The sequence below is a fragment of the Lepus europaeus genome, chromosome 7 (genome assembly GCF_033115175.1).
Source record: "Lepus europaeus isolate LE1 chromosome 7, mLepTim1.pri, whole genome shotgun sequence".
NCBI classification, from domain to species: domain Eukaryota; kingdom Metazoa; phylum Chordata; class Mammalia; order Lagomorpha; family Leporidae; genus Lepus; species Lepus europaeus.
In genome coordinates, this window is record NC_084833.1 from 11,629,349 (window position 1) to 11,651,777 (window position 22,429).

General features: G+C 38.9%; 1 protein-coding gene across 1 annotated transcript; it reads right to left on the bottom strand.

The window, feature by feature from the left end:
- Nucleotides 1-16,327: 16,327 nt before the first annotated feature.
- Nucleotides 16,328-22,075, bottom strand: MS4A12 (membrane spanning 4-domains A12). The gene is made up of 3 exons (XM_062197393.1): nt 21,809-22,075; nt 19,106-19,243; nt 16,328-16,426 (listed from the first exon to the last, which is right to left on the bottom strand). The coding sequence occupies exons 1-3, from the start codon at nt 22,073-22,075 to the stop codon at nt 16,328-16,330; spliced, it is 504 nt and encodes a 167-aa protein (XP_062053377.1).
- Between the last annotated feature and the right edge of the window lie 354 nt (nt 22,076-22,429).

Consider the following 22,429-nt stretch of genomic DNA (forward strand, 5'->3'; position numbering starts at 1 on the left):
GGTTTAGTTCCCTCAACAAAAGGCATGGCACTCTTTCTTTCTGCTTATAGAGAATCAAATAAGCCAACCCTCTCCTGACCCAAATTTCCCCAGCTATCACTGCCTTTCTCTGCATCACATTATAGTCGTGTGTTGTCTCTAATTCTTCTCTTCCTATTATTCCTTAAACCAACTTCAGTAAGAGGTTTGCTTCACCATTGTACTGAACATGTTTGTTACCTTTACTACTGACCTCCATATTGCTAAATCCAATGGTCAGTTCTTAGCCCTCATATTATTTGACAACTGAATATAGTTGATTTTCCCTATTTCTTGTAATATTTTCTTCACTTAAGCTTCCAGGTGACATATTCTTCAGTTTTTTCTTCTACATAATGGCTCTCTAGAAACCACAAAAAGGTGTATGTAATGCCAAATTTAGAAAACGAGTATTGAATTCCTGCGTGACAAATGTTAGGTGAAGAACTTACATATGAAAATTAACCATGCTGCAGAAATTATGGTTAAGATTCTTTTTGTCTTCCACATATATAGGGGACAATCCACTCTATGTTTGTTATTTATATCTACAGCTGCATGTTTATTCCTATTGCCACACATTAGTACATTTTTGTTGAGAAGGAATTTGACTTCGAATAAATCACAAACATGAAATTTAGTTACATAATTCTTCTGAAAATCTTGTTGGTAAGCTGTTCCCTATCTTCTAATATTTGTATGAATATCACTTACTGAATGATTAAATCAATATAAAGGTTTCTACTCACGAAAACTCCCCATAAAGCACATCCTGTTTTGTAAGTTATGGGTTCATATGTTCCAAAGACTCCTTTGATTTGTCCCATATACAAAACCAAAAGGAAATACCACATCAAAACCTGAAAGATGCCAATCATAATCTGGATAGCCTATGAGAAGAGAATGTTATTATTACTGAGACAATGTAATTTAAAACACTATTCCAGTATTGTTAAATATAAGAGACATTCAATAGCTTAAAAAAGATGACAGTGAAATACCAGTGTATTTAACCATGTATTTCCTGGACTGATTAACTCAAAAAGAAGCCCCTAACCAGGAAGGACTGAGGCTTATGAAACAGGAATCAGCCATACTTAGAGCAATAAAGTGCTCAATGGTAGCACCTCTGGCCAATTCTCTCATAAGAAAGTTGATAACTTGATTCTATTACTGGCTATCCTTTCAACCTATCAAGTAATGCCATGAGAAGAGCATACTATGGGTCCCAAGCACACTAAAGGTTTCTAATTTACAGTGCAGGAAGCCATATATTCAACATTTGTTTTTTGACAGGCAGAGTGGACAGTGAGAGAGACAGAGAGAAAGGTCTTCCTTTGCCATTGGTTCACCCTCCAATGGCCGCTGCAGCCAGCGCACCGCGCTGATCCGAAGCCAGGAGCCAGGTGCTTCTCCTGGTCTCCTCCACTGCACTCCTGGGCCACAGCAGAGAGCTGGCCTGGAAGAGGGGCAACCGGGACAGAATCCGGCGCCCGGACCGGGACTAGAACCCGGTGTGCTGGCGCAGCAAGGCAGAGGATTAGCCTATTGAGCCACGGCGCCGGCCCCTACGTTTTCTTACAAATCTATAATTTATTAAGAGTCAGTCATCTTTAACCTTCAAAAATTTACCTTCTCTTTCAAGGATTACATGGAGTGAAACTTCATAAGCATGCTGGAGTTTGGTACAATTCAGCATGGCAATACAAAGGATACCCAAGATGAACTTGCTTTACACTAGGTCTTTGCATTGGATATGGATGTGTTACAGAAGGGGACAATTATTATTCAACTAGAATTTGTAAAAAGATAATTATAAATCCAGTAATTTCTAAATTTATATGAGAACTGCTTTTTCATATCTAGAATCTAGAATTCTTTTTCATGTAAGCATTAATAGGAAACTATTAAATGTTTTAAGAATTCTGAGTGTTTGATAAGTATGTAGTCTATGAAACACAATGCAACTGGCTAATTGGTTTTAAAGATATATTTTAAAGAAGTTCCATTTTTAAAGATTTATTTATTTGAAAGGCACAGTTATAGAGAGGCAAAGAGAGAGACAGAGAAAGGTCTTCCATCTACTGGTTCACTCCCCAGACTGCAACAGCTGGAGCTGCACTGATCTGAAGCCAGGAGCCAGGAGCTTCTTGCAGATCTCCCATCCAGGAGCAGGAGCCCAAGGACTTGGGCTATCTTCTACTGCTTTCCCAGGCCATGGCAGAGACCAGGATTGGAAGTGGAGCAGCAGGGACACCAACTGGCGCCCATATGGGATGCTGACACTGCAGACCAGGGCTTTAACCCGCTGCACCACAGTGCCGCCCCCCAAGAAGTTCCTTTTTTAAAGAAGAGATTTGTGTTTTGGTGACGCTCTTAGAATTTTTATAAATTCAAAATTAAGGTTTCCCACTGCATCATATTTGTAAGGATGGTATTATTTTCAGAGGTTTTTTGGATTTGATTTGGGGTGACATTCTGTACTAGACTGCAACATGTTCAAGGACTCCTACCATACCATTTTTGGAACACCAGGCTCTAATATGGTGCTCAGTATAGAGCAGGCACCCAATAAGAAACTTGTGTAGAAGCATACTGTTACCAAGAATACTAATTACATACCACTTTTCCAACAAGTAAAAGAAGTGGGCTTGAAAGAGTCTTTTTGATATGACTAGATATTATTCGATATAAAACTCAAATATCTAAATAGCCAAATGTCAGAATGTGAAATACGAGATAGGTTTTCTTATTTAAAAATTATTCTTAATCTAGAATCAATGAATGAATTCCAGGTCAGACTTATCTTTTTCATCTAAAAAGTACAAAGGATTGTGATATAAACATGATTCTGAGAAGATTCAGTTTCATTCTATGCCCAAAGTGCTCTATGAACCTCAAGGAGATCAAGAACCTCAGCTGAATAGTGAGGTAAAAGATTTAGACAATTTTTCTGCCTAGCATCCAAATTCAAAGCAAAAGTTAAAGTCAGAGGAAAATTTTTCTCCTCTTCAGAAGTGAAGGTGCATAATCCTCATTATTCTTTGGTGTTTATTAAGAGAGCTAAACAAATTATAGCCTTACATGTTTATAACAGAAGAGATAGATTGATAAAACTTTTGCATATACATCTATATAATAATTAATAGATCACTTACAGGTCTCTTTAAAAGTAAAAAAAAAAAAATTAAAAAACCATAGGTATTCATCTTCTTTTACCCTTTATTTGGAATTTTCTATTACCTTGAGTGTGTTGGTTTAGTCAGTACACATATCTATGTAAAAAAAATCTATGCATATATTATGCAAGGGCATGAAATTATTCAAAATTTGTAAATGACAACATTAAAAACTAAAGTTTTACCTTTTTGATTTAGTCAAATCTGCCCCTTTCTAGATGCAAGAATATATTTTTAAAAATGAAATCCTTTATGATCTTGAAATTACTCTAAGTGAAATTTTACTTACCCCTAAAACAAGACTATCTGCTGTAGAGATTTTTGAACTCCCACATGCACATGCCATATTATCAGCATTTCCTCAAGATGAATTTGTCTTTAGACTTTGGTGATATCTTTATTAGAAAGTTTCTACAAAACAATACAAAACACATACATATGGTTCTCTCAAAAGAAAATACACAAGTCTGATTCTTTTCTTATTGTTTGGCAACCATTCTCCCAAACTCAGAAGCAACTATTTTCTTTTTTCTATGCTTTACTTTTAGGGGCATTAACTTTTTTTAGTATCTCCTACCTATCTGAAAAATCTCTCCATGACTAAATGAAAATAGATTTTATGGATATTATCTCTTAGTAGTAAACAGTGTCTCTAGAAGATAAAATGTAAGGAGCACCTATGGAACAGTAATAGAAAATTTTTAGTAATTCATGTGTAATTCATAATCAATTCAATTGGTTTCCAATCCCAAATTTTCATTAAAAATAAAATCTTAAATTCATCAAAATCATGCTTATTTTTTTCCTTATATAGTACCTGCTATCTTGTTATTATATGAACATAACCCTTTCTCTTTCAGTCAACTTATCAAAGTTGCTTCTGCAACCCCAAAAGTAGTCTCCTGTTCTCCTCCCCTATCCCACCCCTGTTATTTCTGCATGTCTTCCTGGTATTTAAGAGAATCTTCCTGTTATAAGATAAAAATTTGGGTAATAATTATATCCCTTTGTCAGACTGTATTCCTCTGTAGATCTGAAATTTTATTTCTATTATGTCACGTACATGTCAGTAACATGAATGATGCTACTTGACTTTATTTATTTTTATAGAAAATTTTAATAAATATAAATTTCAAAATTACAACTTTTGGATTACAGTGGTTCTTCCCCCATAACAACCCTCTCACTCACAAACTATCCCATCTCCTACTCCCTCTCCCACTCCATTCTTCATTAAGATTCATTTTTTATTGTCTTTATATACAGAAGATCAACTCTGTACTGAGTAAAAATTTCAACAGTTTGCACCCACACAAACACAAAGTATAAAGTACTGTTTGAAGATTGGTTTTACCGTTAATTCTCATAGTACAACATATTAAGGACAGAAGTTCTACATAGGGAGCAAGTGCACAGTGACTCCTGTTGTTGATTTAACAATTGACACTCTTATTTATGACATCAGTAATCACCTGAGGCTCTTGTCATGAGCTGCCAAGGCTATGGAAGCCTCTTGAGTTCACAAACTCCAACCTTATTTAGACAAGGCCATAGTCAAAGTGGAAGTTCTCTCCTCCCTTCAGAGAAAGGTACCTCCTTCTTTGATGGCCCTTCTTTCCACCGAAATCTCACTCACAGAGATCTTTCATTTAGGTCATTTTTTGCCACAGTGTCTTCGCTTTCCATGCCTGAGAAACTCTCATGGGCTTTTTATCCTGATCCGAATACCTCAAGGGCTAATTCTAAGTGCTGTTTCACCTGACTTAATTTTAAACGTTTAGTCTCATCCTTCAGAAAGGAAGAAGTCAGACTAAATAATCTCTTATCCTATGAACTCTTTAAATAAAATGACTTGATTATTTCAATAAGTCTTTAGTTTCTAAAATTTTATTTTCTCAATGTCTGTTAACACTCTGAAGCACAGAGACAGAAAAAACTAGGTTGAGTATACAAGGGCTATGATAGTAAAAGAAAATATGTAACTGAAGTAAGATTTATACATTTAAATGCCATCTTTAAGAAATATCAAAGGGTTTTTATCTATAGGCAACCCACGTTAATCACGATTTTATTATATAATAAATATATATAATATATAATAAAATATATAAATATAATCATGATTCAATAAAAAGTCATAGAATTACAGAATTCTTGTAGATGAAGAATATCCATGTCTAACTGCTGTTACTTGTCACTTTCCAGAATACGGGAAAATAACACCTATATTTATAAAAGTTCCTTTCACAGCCCTAGTTTAACAGTGGAATCACAAAATGACTTAGGGAGAATATTTAGCATCACTATAACCCCCACCAAAGCCACCCCAAGTATTCAAAAAATATTAATTAGAAAAAAAGGATTCTATGTATATATTTTAAATCTTCAGTGATGGATAAAATAAAGCAATTCTGTGTGTTTTTTTTTTTTTTTTGACAGGCAGAGTTAGAGACAGGGAGAAAGGTCTTCCTTTTCCGTTGGTTCACCCCCCAAATGGCCGCAAAATAAAGCAATTCTATAATATATTCTTAGAATAACTGGAATTTTTAAAATCATTCTACATTTGGTGACTCTTCAACCTTCTTAAGCACCCTGTTTTTATAAAAGGAAAAAACGTAAATAAAGTCAACCATTTACTTTACTTTCTGGTAGTTCCCATCATGAATCCAAAAGCCGCTGCAGCATAAGTATCCCGAGTCTTATTCCCAACTCCACTCTCATCCCCTAATCATGCTTACACAGTAGTTCTGGAAGAGAGAGGTCCAAGTCCAGAAACTACTTCTCTATCTTCAGCAGAGACGCAACCCCTCCCTGTCTTCAGATGAAGTTAAAATAAAGGAAAATAATTACATAAAATTAAGCCTCAGTTCTTTAGCAGGGCTCCCAAAGCCCTTCACGAACTGCTCCCTGTGCACCTGAACCTCATCCCGGCAACCCCTCGGATTGTAGCGGCTCCAGCTCTAACTTTCTTTGGGAAGCGAGCTGATTCCCCAATCTGTGATACCCCCTTCTCCCTGTCTTCCTAACATTCTGCCCACAACTCCTAGCTTGCTGTACCTTAGACTTTTAGGACCGGCTCCAAGTCACTGTCAACTTCATATGTCAAGGAACGCCATTCTGGCTGCCCAGGCCCAGCCCTCGACTCGGGCCCAGAAGCTTAGTACCTGATAACCTCCGGAAAGGTGGGTGACTGTACAGGAAGGTCACGACCCCTGTGCCCCTTTGTGGGTTCTGACACTCCAGACAGCTCGTAAGCAGAACCACAGTTACCTCACATTTTCCTTGTTCAAGGTCGCCAGGAAGATTTTGTTCGCCCTCTCAGGCCCAGGCCTGTGGCTGTGGGGGTCCACCTCACGGGCTGGCCACTCTAACCCAGAGCACACAGTCAGGGTCCTCACGCGAGCACCTGGACCTGGCCGAAGAGGCCGATTTCGGTTGGCGGTGCCCGCCCTCAGCGCCAAGTCTCTAGTCCGTACCGAACGGCCATCACAGCTGTAGTAGGGAGCCCAGAACCCGCCGGCCCTCAAGCACTTCCGGAGGGTCTACAACGGCAGCGCGACGTGATCCCAGTGCGCCTGCGCAACTACTGGGGGCGGGGCAGAGGGAGGCGCATGCGCAGACTCACTAGAGCCAAGTCCCTCATGGTGGCGGAAGTCGCGGCTCAGGTTTGGCTCCGCTAGCAGTGGCCCTCTGAGGCTGGCCCTTCGTCCAGGTGACCTGGACCACGTTAGGGAAGTCAGTCCTTCGCCTTCTCTGGCCTCGCAAATACACCTTAGAAGCTGTCTGTGAAAAAAGCAAGTAGCCGACTTAATGATGACATTTTTCTTTCAACATAAGTAACAAAAGAAGGAACAATTAATGAAGAGAATGTAGCAAGCTGCCTGAATGACTTTTTGATGCACCTGCTGAGATGCTGAGATGGGTATTCCGTGTGCCAGGATGGTGTGTTTACGAGGAGAAATATGAAGCAGAGGTAGCCGCTAGGAAGGTCCCGAAGAGTCCAGTCCGAAGGGATGAATGAGGAAGTCGAAAAACAAAACAGACCTCAAGAGAGCAGTGTATACTCTCACAAGGGCAGCTGGCTCCTCCTGTTCCGAGCCATCATGACTTCTGAGGCATTAAAGTAGATGAGGGTTATGGGCTCTCATTTATTTTAAATTTTAGGTTGACATTTTGGAAAAACAAAGAAACAGATAAAAACCAAACAACCTCCCAGCGTAAATAGTCATGTAGTGAATGACAACCAGTGAGTAAAATACCACACGTAGATAGGCCTTCAGCTACATACCTACTCTTCTAGGATTGTTTTATAGCCAAAATAATAAACAATGAACTGTTTCCATCCTGACAGCTAATTTCCTTACATTGGAACTCCAAAGTCCCCTAAAAAAAAAAAAAGAAATGACCACACTACTATTGAAGTCTTTACATTTTATACTGGGCAGTGTGTCACTGATAGTTTATTCTTAAGTAGCACTTTATTTTCTAACATTGTGCTTCTGTGATGTATTTGCTCATGAGCAGGGAGAGCTCTGACAATATTAAAAATTTTGTGTGCTACAGAAAGAATTCATTTGAACATGTATTCAACCTCAAAATTATTAATTTAGTAGAATCCATAGAAGAAAGATCCAATTCTGATGAGATGGATCCCTATTATAACTTGCTAAGACAGATCAATTGTGAGAGAAGTGCCATAATTTTTCTTTTAAGATTTAGCCAGTGGTCTCTAGAAATTATCTTGGGTTTGATCATTTAGTTAGGGGCTGAAATATTTGTTTAATATGAAATGTGCAAGAATAGAGGAGTGAGCCAAATTGTGAGGCAAGCACAGTTTCTTGGCACTTCGTTTTTTAAATTTTAATTTTGATTTTTAGTTAGCTTTTAACAGATTCAATCTGATTTGCAGATAAAATTCTAAGAATATACTGGTATTCCCTTCCTCCCTTCCTTCCTCTTTCCCTCCCTCCCATCCTCCTTCCTTTTCCCTTTTTGTCTTTTTTGTTTGTTTTTGAGATAGCATATTTTAAATTTACATTACAGTAAAAAGACTTAATACTTCACCAAATAAGAAGCTTAACAAGTTAAAAGTAAAAAAGAAAAAAACCCTAGTTTAGTGGGAATACAGACAACTGCTATAAACAATAATTGAATGGAAAAATGACCACTTCATTTATTTACAGTAAAGTTTAAATTACAGATCATTGAAAGAAAAAAGAAATGTCTATGTGTATCAGTATTGCTGCAAATAAAGAGTTATTTTTAAAGATTTATTTATTTATTTGAAAGAATTACACAGATAGAGAAGGAGAGGCAGAGAGACAGGTCTTCCATCCGCTGGTTCACTCCCCATTTCGCTGCAACAGCTGGAGCTGCGATGATTAAAGACAGAAGCCTGGAGCTTTCTCTGGGTCTCCCACATGGGTGGAGGGGCCCAAGGACCTGGGCCATCTTCTGCTGCTTTCCCAGGCTGTAGCAGAGCTGGATGGGAGATGGAGCAGCAGGGACTGGAACCAGTACCCATATGGGATGCTGACAGTGCAGGCGGTGGCTTCACCTGCTGTGCCACAGCACCAGTGCCACAAATATAGTTTTGTAAAACTTTATTTTATACATTTGTTGAATTAGTGGTTAAGAACCTTGGCACTTCTTAATTCCTTTGGTAATACCATAGATCATTAAACCAACACTCATTTTCTCTATACCTACTAGCCACAGCACTGGCTCCTGCTTATTTTATTTAAACTTCACAGCTTGCCTGTAATGTACATACCATTGTTATTTCCATCTTTCTGAGATGTGAAGTGTGGTGTTCATGGCCACACAGCTTATAAATGCTGGTGTTGAGATTATGACGCCAGGGATCTGAATCTAACTCTAGAACCTATATTCCTTACCCCATTGTTTTTCTCTTTAAGCCTTCTATATGGAGTACTGCATTTGTTTTTTTCATGGGACTGCATAAAGAATATGATTTATGTTGTGAGGTCTAGGGCTGGTTCTCAGCTCTACTTCTGGCTGTGTGTACTGCCCTGCAGTATTCTTGGCTTTCATTTTCGCTCTGTAAAATTATGGTCTTGAGCTCTATAGACACTGTGGCATTATATGAATATATGAAGTCACATTTGACTAGAAGTGCTTTCTGAAGAATGTAGGAGGTGTGAAATATAAAGTCAAATTGTAAATGAAGCTTAAACTGGATAAAGGTGGAGCCTGTGTTGTGGTGCTACAGGGAAATGGCAGATAGCCATTGCCTGCAATGGCAGCATCCTACATGAGAGCCAGTTCAAAGCCCAGCTGCTCCAATTTCAGGCTCCTGGTTGTGGCCATTTGGGAAATTAACTAGCAGGTGGAAGATTGTCTCGGTTTCTCTTCTCTCTCTCTCTACCTTTCAAGTAAATAAGTACATATATCTTTTTTTTTATTTTATTTTATTTTATTTTATTTTTTTTTTTTGACAGGCAGAGTGGACAGTGAGAGAGAGAGAGAAAGGTATTCCTTTTGCCGTTGGTTCACCCTCCAATGGCCGCCACGGTAGGCGCGCTGCGGCCGGCGCACCGCGCTGATCCGATGGCAGGAGCCAGGTGCTTCTCCTGGTCTCTCATGGGGTGCAGGACCCAAGCACTTGGGCCATCCTCCACTGCACTCCCTGGCCACAGCAGAGAGCTGGCCTGGAAGAGGGGCAACCGGGACAGGATCGGTGCCCCGACCGGGACTAGAACCCGGTGTGCCGGCGCTGCAAGGCGGAGGATTAGCCTAGTGAGCCACAGCGCTGGCCCTTTTTTTTTTTTTTTTTTTTTTTTGGACAGGCAGAGTTAGACAGTGAGAGAGAAAGACAGAGAGAAAGGTCTTCCTTCCATTGGTTCCACCCCAAATGGCCACTATGGCCGGTGCACTGTGCTGATCCGAAGCCAGGAGCTAGGTGCTTCCTCCTGGTCTCCCTTGCAGGTACAGGGCCCAAGGAACTGGGCCATCCTCCACTGCACTCCCGGGCCACAGCAGAGAGCTGGACTGGAAGAGGAGTAACCAGGACAGAATCCGGCACCCCGACTGGGACTAGAACCCGGGGTGCCCGTGCCACAGGTGGAGGATTAACCTAGCGAGCCGCGGTGCCAGCCAAGTACATATATCTTTAAAACACAAATAACCAACCACAAAAACCATTCCCCTCCAAAAAAAACAAAAACAAAAAAACAAACAAAAACACCTGGGTAGAGACCTCCTGGGAGCATTTGTGGAAAAAGAGACCCCTGAGCACAACTGAGATCTTAGAGTTTACTAAATGGCTGTTTACTTTTAAGAGTGAAGCCAGGGAATTTAGGAGTAGAGAGAAGACCAAACAGGTAATTAACAATGATAAATTGTCTTACAGAGAATAAACTGAGAGAGAAAGGCTTTGTTTGATTTAAGTACAAATACCAAGATAGAAAGGCAAAAATCAACTGGTTTCCCTAATCTGTGGGCATTAGAATAACACAGTAGCTGTTGAGACCAAATTTGCCTGGTTTGTAGCCCTGCGTACTGAAAAATGACCCCCTTTCGCAAAGTATTTCTGGGAATACTGCAGAATTTTTAGTTGTATTCTGCAGCAGGCATCCTCAGCATGTGTGTGGTGGTCATTTAGCATTTGCATATAGCATACAGCTCAGCCTCTCCTGGTTTTCTGCAGCTGCTCTGGGAGATGCTGCCTTGTTCCAGGTTCTGTTTTCCAGAACTCCCCAAGCTCCAGATCATCAGAATTCTTCAAAGAACCTTGTGTTTTCTACAGTTTTCCCTGCAGATTTGGAGTCTGGAAATAGGCTGTGCTCAAATGGGGAGCATACCCCTTTCTCCATGGGGATCAGACCTAATCATCGAAGACAGGCTGGGAATTAGACTCTCTTTCCTGGCCTTTCAGCAGGAGCCTCAGATGCTTGAGCTCAACATTTCTGCAGGATTTTTTTCCTGTTGCAAATAATTTCTGCAAACAGATGTCTAAGCAGTCTCTGCACATCATTGGGTAGGTTTGGTCAGAATGCTGAGTAAATTTGAAGGGTGTGACAAGTGCAAAACATGCTGTAGGAAAGAGAGCTTCAGGGCCGGTGCTATGACGCAGTAGGTAAATCCTCTGCCTGTGGCACCGGCATCTCATATGGGCGCTGGTTCTAGTCCCGATTGCTCCTCTTCCAGTCCAGCTCTCTGCTGTGGCCCGGGAAGGCGGTGGAGGATGGCCCAAGTGCTTGGGCCCTGCACCCGCATGACAGACAAGGAGGAAGCACCTGGCCCCTGGCTTTGTATCGGTGCAGTGCACCGGCTGTAGCAGTCATTTCAGGGGAGTCAACCAATGGAAGGAAGACTTTTCTCTCTGTCTTTCTCTCTCACTGTCTAACTCTGCCTGTCAAAAAAAAAAAAAAAAAAAAAAAAAAAAGAGCTTTCAGAAGTGCTCTGTTGGCCACGCATGAATCAGTGATATGTATATATTGAAGAAAAATTGATGGATTCTAGAAAGATACATCCTGAGGCTATGTATTCCATGATGAAACCATTTGTTCTATGATGATTTGTTGACCTTGTATAAATCTTAGCATTTAGAATTGGAAGACACTCTAGAACCCTGGAGATCTAATTGTGTACTTCTGAGGAGGGAAGAGACTTACTGTACTATACATTTGTTTTGTGTTTTTGTGTGTGTGTGTGTGTGTGTGTGGTATAGCTTGAGTAATATTTCTTGGGCAAAGTGTAATCAAATCCAGCATTAATTACTTCTGCATGAAAAAAATTGCACTAACATTTAGATAAATCCCACTCTATCTCATTTTGTTTTATTCTAAATGAATAAAACCTGTGAAGCCTAAATTTTATGTGATAGCCTATCATATTGTTTAGTCACAAAGTAATTGTGTAACACATTTTAAGCAAGTAAATGAACAAATGAACAGTACTTTAGATACTCCAAAATGAAACATAGTCGTACACTCCTTAATGATGGGGATATGTTCTGAAAAATGAATCTTAAGGCAATTTGTTGTGCAAACATCAGAGTGTTCTGGCTATAATGTCCCTGTAATGGTGATATAAGTTTATGGGACAACTGTTACATATACTTTTCATTATTAACCACAATGCAATTATGCGGTATGACATAGATGTGATCCCTATGCTGGGATATAATATTTCTTCTCAGATTTCTCAAGATATTTCTTGTGACCTTCTGAGATTCCAGGTCACAATAATTTTTAGAAGGCTTAGAAATTTTAAGCTTTAAAGTCATATATTTTATACTTTTACTTTTCCCAAATGTTTTCATAGAAGCCTATAAATGTTTCTCAAATGTTTTCATAGATACTATAAGCTTGTAAGGAACAGAATCTTTGTTTATCTCAAGTTCGCAAAACACTGCCTTGTACAGAGTAGGTTTTCAATAGATATGTTGAATGAATGAGTATTGTTCCTTAATGAATAAAAACATGATTCCATTGTTTTTAAAAAAACCCATTATACAGGTAGTTTATGCTTGAATCATTGTTTAAATTGTTAAAATAGGAAATCTTTTTCATACTCTAAAGACCTTCAGATAAAAGTTTCATATTGTTGAAATCCAACTGTATTAGCATCCTTTGACTGCTTAGTGAAAAGAGAAATTAGGCAGGGAAGCAGCTAACCCTCTTAGATATGCACATAGGGGCTTCTGAGATGTAATTGTAGTAACTTTCAGGAAGCAAGTATTGAACATGGCATTATTATATGATTAAAACCCTTTTTTGTCATCAGGGAAGGTAGATTCTTCTAACTTTACTGTAATTTTTATATAAAGAATGGTTTGTTTGCTTTGGAGCTGCAAGTCTCTGTATTTGAGACAGAATAGTGGGAATAGTAGTTAATAGAAATGCCTGGATTTGGGAGCCAGACTCCCAGAACTCAAATCTATGCTTTACTCTTTGCTAGCTTTTTTTTTTTAAAGATTTTATTTATTTATTTGAGAGGTTGAGTTACAGATAGTGAGAGGGATAGACAGAGTTAAAGGTCTTCCTTCCGTTGGTTCACTCCCCAGATGGCCGCAACAGATAGAGCTGTGCCGATGCGAAACCAGGAGCCAGGTGCTTCTTCCTGGTCTCTCTTGCAGGTGCCGGGGCCCAAGCACTTGGGCTGTCTTCTACTGCTTTCCCATGCCACAGCAGAGAGCTGGATTGGAAGAGGAGCAGCTGGGGCGCAAACTGGCGCCCATATGGGATGCCGGTGCCACAGGCGGAGGACTAACCCACTGTGCCATGGTGCTGGCCCCTCTATTTGCTAACTTTTTAAGAAAGTTTTTTTTAAAAACTCTCTCAAAGTTTTCTTATGTGGAAATAATGCTAATAATAGTACCAACCACACAAGATGGCTATTTGTATGAAGTGTGTTAATGTATGTAGGTGTTTGGAATATGGTGGACATCCAATCTGGACTAAATATTTACTTTTATCATTATTATTATTATTAAAATTGAATAATACATTGATTGGAAATTTGTTTAACGAATGAATTTTGTTGGAAATTCGTCTGTTCCCCAAAGCAAGTATTACTTTTATAGCTGTTTATTTTATATATGAAGATATATAGTATACTACTCTCTCTACTCCAGACATTTTGGGGACACCGTTTAATTCCTAGACTCTCAGACCATAGTATGTGCCTTACCTTTGGCTGAGTTTCTGAGCTTCATGGTGAAGGAAACAGCATTCCTGACTACTCAGGTTGCTAAATAGTTGAGGATCCAGGCAGGATGAGAACCTTGAAATGATGCAACTCTTATCTGACATAATACTCTTGCTTTCTTAGATGCAAAAATCTTTTTTTTTACATACCCCTTTCATGAGTTTGATTTTTCTCCTACTCTTTCCCAATGTTTCCCCTCCTTTTCTGGCTTATCTAATAATTTAAAACTCAAAAATGCATAATACATTGCTATTTTGAAACCATTTTCATAAAACATCTCATTTGATCTTCATAAGTCTACTGGAGAAAGCAGAATCTCAATTAAAATTTTGATTTGAGAGAGATAGTCCATCCACTGGTTTACTTCCCATATGCCTGTAATAGCCAGAATGGGACCAGGCCAAAGCCAAGAACCTAGAACTCAGTTCAGACCTCCCATATGGGTGGCAGAAACTTAATTACTTGAGCCATCACCAGCTGCCTCCAAGGTGTTCATTAACAGAAAGTTGAAATTAGAAATGGAGCCAGGACTTGAATCTAGACACTCTGATATGGGATGTGGTTATCCCAAAAGTCAACTTACCCACTGCACCAATCACCCACTCCATATATCTCAATTTTAAATTCCACAGTTCATTATTTTACTGTTTACCATACACTCATATTTCTTGTCCCCTTAGCTGTTTAATCATTTCTTGTAGAGAAAAATCTAACCCTCAGTGTTACCAGGTACTTTCTTTAGATCTATATCTGAGCAGCCACACCCTACTGCGTAATTCATTGGCACTGCAAATTTGTGATCATCCCTTCAAATATGCCCTCAATACAGCCTGGCAGTCCTCCTCTGTTTCTCCTAACAGTTGATTATTTTTTTCCATGATTTTTAAACATCACCTATTCTGTTTAATATTTCACCATGCCCTCTGCTTCTACGCTGACAAAGGTGTCATGATCATCATGTTGGAACCACCCTGTATACTCATTACCATTATTGCAAAACTTTGGGTGTGTGCAACAATTACGTCTTCTTTCCATGATGGAGAGAAACAACCCTTCTTCATGACTTAAGCCATGTCTTCCAACTGTCATTTATTCCTTCTCTTTTATCTGGGTTGTTTCCACTGGATTTTTTAAAAATTTTATTTATTTGAGAGAGAGAGAGTTACAGACAGAAAGAGGGAGAGAGAGAGAGAAAGTTCTTCCATCCTGTGCTTCACTCCCTAATGGCCATTTCGGCTAGAACTAGGCCAATATGAAGGCAGGAGTCAGGAGCTTATTCTAGGTCTCCCATGTGGTTGCAGGGAGCCAAGCACTTGGGCATCTTTTACTGATTTTCTAGGCTATAACAAAGAGCTGGATGGGAAGAGGAGCAGCCAGGATATGAACCAGCAACCAAGTGGGATGACAGTGCTGCAGGCAGAGGCTTATGGCACAGCACCACTCCCCTCCCCCACTGGCTTTTTAAACTTGTCCATTTCTCCTATTTCAAAAACAAAAAGCTAAAAAAACCAAAATAAAAAAAAAACCATTAACGCATCATTATTGTCTTGAAATTGCTCCATTGCAAAGGAGTTTAATGTATATGAAAATGCTCCATTAATAGCAAAGCTTTGTAGACATCCAAGATATTTGATGGGATTAATGTATACAATAATGTGGTCTCTAAGAAGCGCAATTCAGCATCTGCTTTCTGAAGAGAAAGGGGGGTGAGTACAAGAACTCTAATAACTTGGATACACGGCAGATCATCATCAAAGAAATTTTTTATCAGTCTGCTTTGTAGAGTTTGTCAGAAATTGGCTGATCTAAAACATATCAAGCAAAAATGAAGTTTAAAATATACCAAAAAGGCTTATGTTCCTTATGACATTTTATTGACATTATGTTGTTGAGGAAAAGGTAACATGAAAATTTCTAAATTTCAGAGATTTGTAGAGCCATTTTTTAGTCTTCTGGCCCTTCACTTTGCCAGTGTGCAGTGTAGGCTCGTAGGAAGAGACAGTGACAGGAAGTAGTTATCATTAGTGATGAATTCAAGGACGCATCTTCCTTTAAAGGTTAACAATCACTATGAACATTAGAAGCTGGCTTTTAAGAGATTCCTCCAGAGCAGTTTTGCTCCCTGACATTGGATGATGGTCTGGTGTCCCTCTTCTGTTAATAGTTAGTGGTGTAAGCTGGATAGCCGTTAGTTCTGGAAGGAGCCGAGGAAGACTCTGGTGTCATGGGGTTGATTGTATACACAGTTGGAATAACCGTGACAGGCTGGAACGAACAAATAAAAACAAGCAATACCATTACTACAATCCTATTCTGTTTTCCCTGGTCTCTCAAGAGTCGAAGACAAAGAGCCCTCTTATAAGCCCATAGTGGCGTCTATCAGACCCCTAAGTCTGTATTTCTCAGGGGCATATTCTGACTGTTTTACAGAGAAGAGGCCCAACTCACCTTGTTGCTTATGGTGATTGGCTGGAAAAATGGGCTGTGGTGCAAGTTACACAGAATTCCAAGAGAGAGAAGATCATCAGCATGGCTGAAATTCCTTTCCCAGAGAGCTAAAATCAGAAATAAACACACTGAGATTTTTCCTCACACATACTTCAAAAACTCATTGATCCATCAAATGTGCTATTGTTCAGATTCACCTGACAGTCATGTCTGCATAATTGCCAAATGCTTAGATTTCCTTTAAAATACCCCTTCAAAGATTTCCATTTGGCAAGTAGAATATTTCATTCAGAAGTATTGGAAAGAAGTTGATTTTTGTCTTTGTAATGGCCTCCTTGTTTTTATAAAAATGTTACCTAGTCATTAAAAATGTCAAATGTGCTAGGGTGTGTCTTGATACTCTTCATGGAACTTACTCTTTGTGGTTTAAAAGTTTCTGTATTCAATTGAAAAACCTAATAACAGTACCTGGAAACCAAGATGCTAAACTTTGGTCATGTTGTAACCACAGAGTGGTTTCATTGGCCCATAGGGCAGGAATTTGATCCCAAACTTGGAGATATGGCTTCTCAGGTTACCAAAAGTTTAAACCATGCAAGTAAGAAGACTGTGTTTCTGATTTATGTAACTCACAACCTCAAACAAGTGCACACTTTGAGGAAGAAAGCACATATGTTAGATCCATTTTATTACCCAGTGTGTCTTGTGTCCTAATTAGTTGGGTTGTGCCTTTGCTCAAAATGAGTAATGGTCTTTGGATGTTCCTGCCAACCCACTAACCTGCAGGAATCTTAGGTCTTCTTCCCCTGTCCTTTTTTCTTTCTTCTCTTCTTTTAGTCATTCTAGTATATTTTATTAGTTCCCCTGCATGGATTCTCAACTTCTTATTCTAAAATGGAGCAACTCTGTACAGTCTTTTGATATGTTCAGATACAATGCAAGTGAATTTCCTTGATTGACATTATCTGGGTCTAATTTGTCTTCCTTCAGTCTATGATTTGAGGACTAAATATTTTTATGTAAATTTTATGAATGTTAATTGTGTACTTGTTAGATAGAGAAAGATCTTCTTGCTGGTGCTGAGCACAGTTCTTGGTAGGGAACATAAACTATGCTTTCTGTGCTTCTGAGAGTCTTGTAACTGCCTGGTATGGAAGCTTGCTCTGTGGCCACAGGAATATTTTGTCACTGTGGATTTCTGTTCAGTTCTCCACATCAGCAAAGTGCACTGGAAGGTGTTAACTCTGGGATCAATTCCTACTTCTCTTGAGGTCTTTGCTGTGTAAGAGCTTCTACCCTCTAGCATTTGCTTTATCCTTTCTTAGGACATTGGTTCCCACCTCAGTATTAATGCCAGATTGGAGAACGTTAGTAGGACTTCTCAGTATTTTTGTTTTGCTTCCCTCTGTCCTAAGTTCTATTTCTGTGGTGTATAGCCAGGGCTAAGAGCTGAGCTTTTTTTTTCTGTCACACCGAATCACACCAGAATTGTCTGTTTCTTTACTTGGATGCCAGTTCATAAACTACTGATTGAGTCATTTTGTTCTTTTCATTTGACATTGCAGAGGAGGAACTTTGTGTTCTTGCTTCAATCCATCTTACAAAGAGGTCACTGCTGTGGCTTGGATGTGGTTTGTTCCCCAGTGATTCATGCATTAGAAACTTGGTTCCTAATGAACTGGTATTGAAGAAAGATGGGACCTATAAGAAGTGTGGCCTCATGATAAGTGATGAGTTCATTACCATGCTTGTGCAGGGATTAATGCTGGTCTCAAAGAATGGGGTAGGTCTCCCAGGATTAAAGTAGTTCCCATGAGAGCAGGTTGTTAGAATGAGCCTGGCCTCTCCTCAGTTTCTTGCTTCCACTCTTGTCATGTGAGTGACACCAGATTACTCTCTCTCCTCTTATATTTCTTAGTTACGCAGAGTAATTCTGAAGGAGTTCTTGAAGTCCTTTCACACCTACCCTCCTTAGTTTCTTGCATTTAAAGACTTCCTTGTTTTGATGATTCTTGAGCTTCCTGCTTAATATCTTCTAATTATTGATTGCATATATTTAAATTTTTTCAAATTTTTTTTGAGAAGCTGTGTGTGTATGTGTGTGCATGACCCCATCTACTGATTCATTCCTCAAATGTCTTTAACAGCTAGGGCTGGGCCAGACCAACGCCAGGAGCTGGGAAACCAATCCAGGTCTCTCATAGGTTGCAGGAGCTTAACTACTTACATTGTCACTGCTACCTCTCAGAGTCTGCATTTACAGGAAGCTAGTCAGAAGCTATGCCAGGAACTGGACCTGGATCACTCCAATAAGGGATGCAGACATCTTAACTGGCATCTTAACTACTAGGCCAAATGTCTACTTCTATGTGTTTTAGTCATGTTTTCAATCACCATCTTTAGCTGCTTTCCTCCTTACAAATATACTTCTGTCTAAAATATAATGAGGAAATAAAACTTTGACTTGGTGATTACTTGATCATAATGAACTTTTAAAGCTTAACAACCTTCACTGTAAGCTTTGGAATCATCAAAATAAAGAAAGCATACACTAGAATGATTTCTTTCTATGCAAATAGTTGGGTTACTGCCACTAACATGAGGTTAACCTCCAAGTTAACAATGGAGAACAAAAGTTGTTCCTCTTTATGCCCAATCCAACCTGTTATTTCTCTGAACTGCCCAGTCCTCAGAAGCAGAGCTTCTCAACAAATGTGCTTTGGATAGATCGGAGATATCTATAATTTGTAAACTGAGAAGGACAGGTGTTTAAACAATCTACTCACACAGAGTCCACCCCAGAATGGGTAACCACCAAGGAAAGCAATAGAGGCAAAATCCCAATAGTTTTCAGTAGAGTAACTCAGTAAACCCAGAATGATCCCAAAACCAATGTGCATAATTCCAATCATGACCTGGATTGCCTGGAAAAAGAAAACAAGAATTTTAAAAATTGCTTCTTCATTATCAGAGCTGTGAAACATTACTATTGTTGCTGTTCTTGCTTATTTATTGTTAGCTTTGCCTGCAACCATGAACATCTAAATCAGGAAGTGGGCCATGAGGATTTTAACATACACTAGGACAAGCAAGGGACAAGGGCCTCCATGTAAGGCCCTATTGGAAGTATTTGGAGGGAGTTGGCTGGGAGGGCTCCAGGAGAATTCTTCAGAAAATGAGCTTCTTAAGCATGCATGAGTCACCCCTGAGAATTTATAGAAAACTCTTAGGAAAAAATTATTTTACTGTGATTTCAGTGGCTGTCTTCTTCAAATGGATCACTTCTTTGTCTGAGTAATCTGGTAAAGGAATCAGGGAAGATAAAGTAATTTAGTGCATGTTAATGTTCTAAACACTTTACATTTTTTGTTGCATGTGATCCTTCCAGCAACTGGGTGGAGACAAAAGCAGAACAGAATTGCTTGTCTGTCCTGTGATTACTGAGGGGCAGATCTGGGAGTTGACTACTACAGATTGACTCACGAGTTCATGTCATAACTATTCAGTACTGGGCCCCTTGTGCTCAGCTCAGCTCAGCTCAGCTCCACCCCTTCCCTGAAATCAACTACATTAGGACAAATCAATCTTTTTTTTCTCTTTCTGATTTTTGGTTGCATCTTATAGTGATGAAATTGGATTTTTTACTCATTTATATATATTTTTTTAAACTGCTGGTATGCAATCTTTTTTTTTTCCTGCAAAGTTATGCATTTTCAGAGGTGAAGGTTACACTTTTTACTTCTTTGTAACTGTTATTGTACCTTCCTTCATCCTGGATAAACATAAAGTTCTAGGAAATATATAGCAGCTGCTAGATTGGCTCAAAAGTCAATTATGGATTTATATTTCATTTCTTCCCAAGTTTATCTCCCCAGGAAGATTTCAAAAACTGTTTATTTCTTCAGTATATAGTCACCACATATATTTAAATTGAATTAAAATTTGAAAAAAAAATAAGTAATTCTGGGAGATTAATCTTTTTTTAATAATGAAACTCTTTGAGACTAAGAAAAGCCTTGAATCTTTTTCTCTGTGAAATTATTGTTGTACATTCAAAAATACACATCTCACTTTTGTTTTAGAAGTATAATAATTCTCTTTTAGCCAGTCATACAGCCCAATTCTTCATTCTACTCAGTAAGAGCCAAAGCTATCTGTTCTCCACGTAGGATCTGACCCCTACCACTTCTCTGCCCTCCTTTCAATTATTGTATTCCTTGCTTATTCTGCTGTACTTTATTGGCCTCTTCCTGTTCTTTCAGTACATCACACACATTGTCATCTGGAGACCTTCACAATAGTGGTTCTCTCTCATTCTGATTGGCATGGCTTACTCTTAATGTCTTTTCTCAACTGTCACATGGTAAGGAAAGCTCACCCTGACCAACTTGAAATTGCTACCCACTCACTGCCTTGTACGTCTTATCTCTTTGACACTTTGTTGTTCTCTTCCTATCACTTATCACCTTGTATGGCACTGTGTACTTTATTATGAGCATAACCTGATTTCCCCCACTAGGTTGTTACCTCCTGCGGTTCTGACTGTTTTCTGTTCTATAATATTACAAACACCTGTGTTTGTAAAGCCAATTTGTCCCTTTGCTCGATAGAAGAGATTTTCTTCTGTCTTCTGGAGGAAGAGCTGAGGAACCACCTCCGTGGCTTAGATTGGCTATTGGAAGGGTACTAATGCTCATTTTTACTTTCCTAAACCCTTAAGAGTTGAAATAGGTAGTAAGATGGCTAGAGAATTTTGGGAGCACAATGGAAACTCATCTGTTGTATGTTTTAACAAAGATGTTGGAACTTCACACAGGGAGAGACAAATATAATTTGGTGGAATTGTGTTGTGAGCTGTGTTAATGGAAAGTACTAATAATTCCATACCTATACAAGGTGAATTTTCACCAAGTAGATCATGTTTTACAATCCCTATGGAAACAAGATTGTGGACATTCAGTTCAAAGTACTCCTTGTAGGAGTAAAGTGACAGTTAAGTCATAAGCATTTCCAAGGGTGCTGTTGAGGCACATTTGTTCACAGTCGGCCTTCCTCAAGCATCCCATTTATAGTTTCTTCCCTTTTTAGGTAGCCATTGATGTTTAGTTTACTATAAGTACATCTGTAGTCAAATACCAAGCTTGTACGCAATCCAGAGAGAGGGTTGAGATTATCTGAAAAGTTCTTTGTAGAAGGGAGATAAAACTAGAAATGGTGACACTTCTCTGTCATGTCATTATTACTAATCTTCCTGCTAGGGAGAGTCCTGTGTTACCTGTTACCTTCTTGCATGAATCTAAAATAAATGAACTTTATTGGGATAAAGTCTTTATCCAGACTAATTATTTCTTCCTGAAAGGAATGCACTTTTCAAAATAATGTTTAGAATTTTTTAAAATCATTTGAGGATATTCTCTCTATATATTATTTATATAGGTAAAAGAAAACCTTGAAAATGCAAAATTAAAATCCCATTAAAATATACTTACCCCTAGACCCTTTGCTTCTTCTTTAAACTTTATTGCTGCTTTTCCTATGGCTGAGTTTATCACTTGCATATTTCCTTGACCCAGCTGATGGGTATCCAAGATTCCAGGAGCTGTGATGAATGGAAGCTGACCTCCCTGAGCTTGGTTACCTAGGTTAATTAAACCTTGAGGTTGTGGAGAACCAGGAACTGTACAGCTGCTTAGTGGGTAAGGAGTGCGTATGGTTTCACTCCCTCCAGAGTAGGATGTTGGATTGGATGACATCATTATGTCCTAGAGTTACAAAACATACCAAAATGATTCATTTATTTGGAAAAGAAATGAAAGAATATCTTGTCAGATGTCTGCAAATGGAAGAGAGCCGGTGAGCAAGCCCATAGGCAATTAGAACTAATGTAAACTTGATTCCCATTTGATTTTAGAATCCTATATATCCTGTGATTTAAAGGAAGTGAAGAAACAGGAAGATGGGAATACATTTATTTTTCAATTATTTCAGCATGTGTTTGTATTCCCTAAGTTATATCTATCTGAATGTCACAGAAAGAGGGAAGAATCCATGATAGGCAGAATAATGCCCACCTCAACATGTTTATGTCTTTTTTTCATTTTCAATTAACT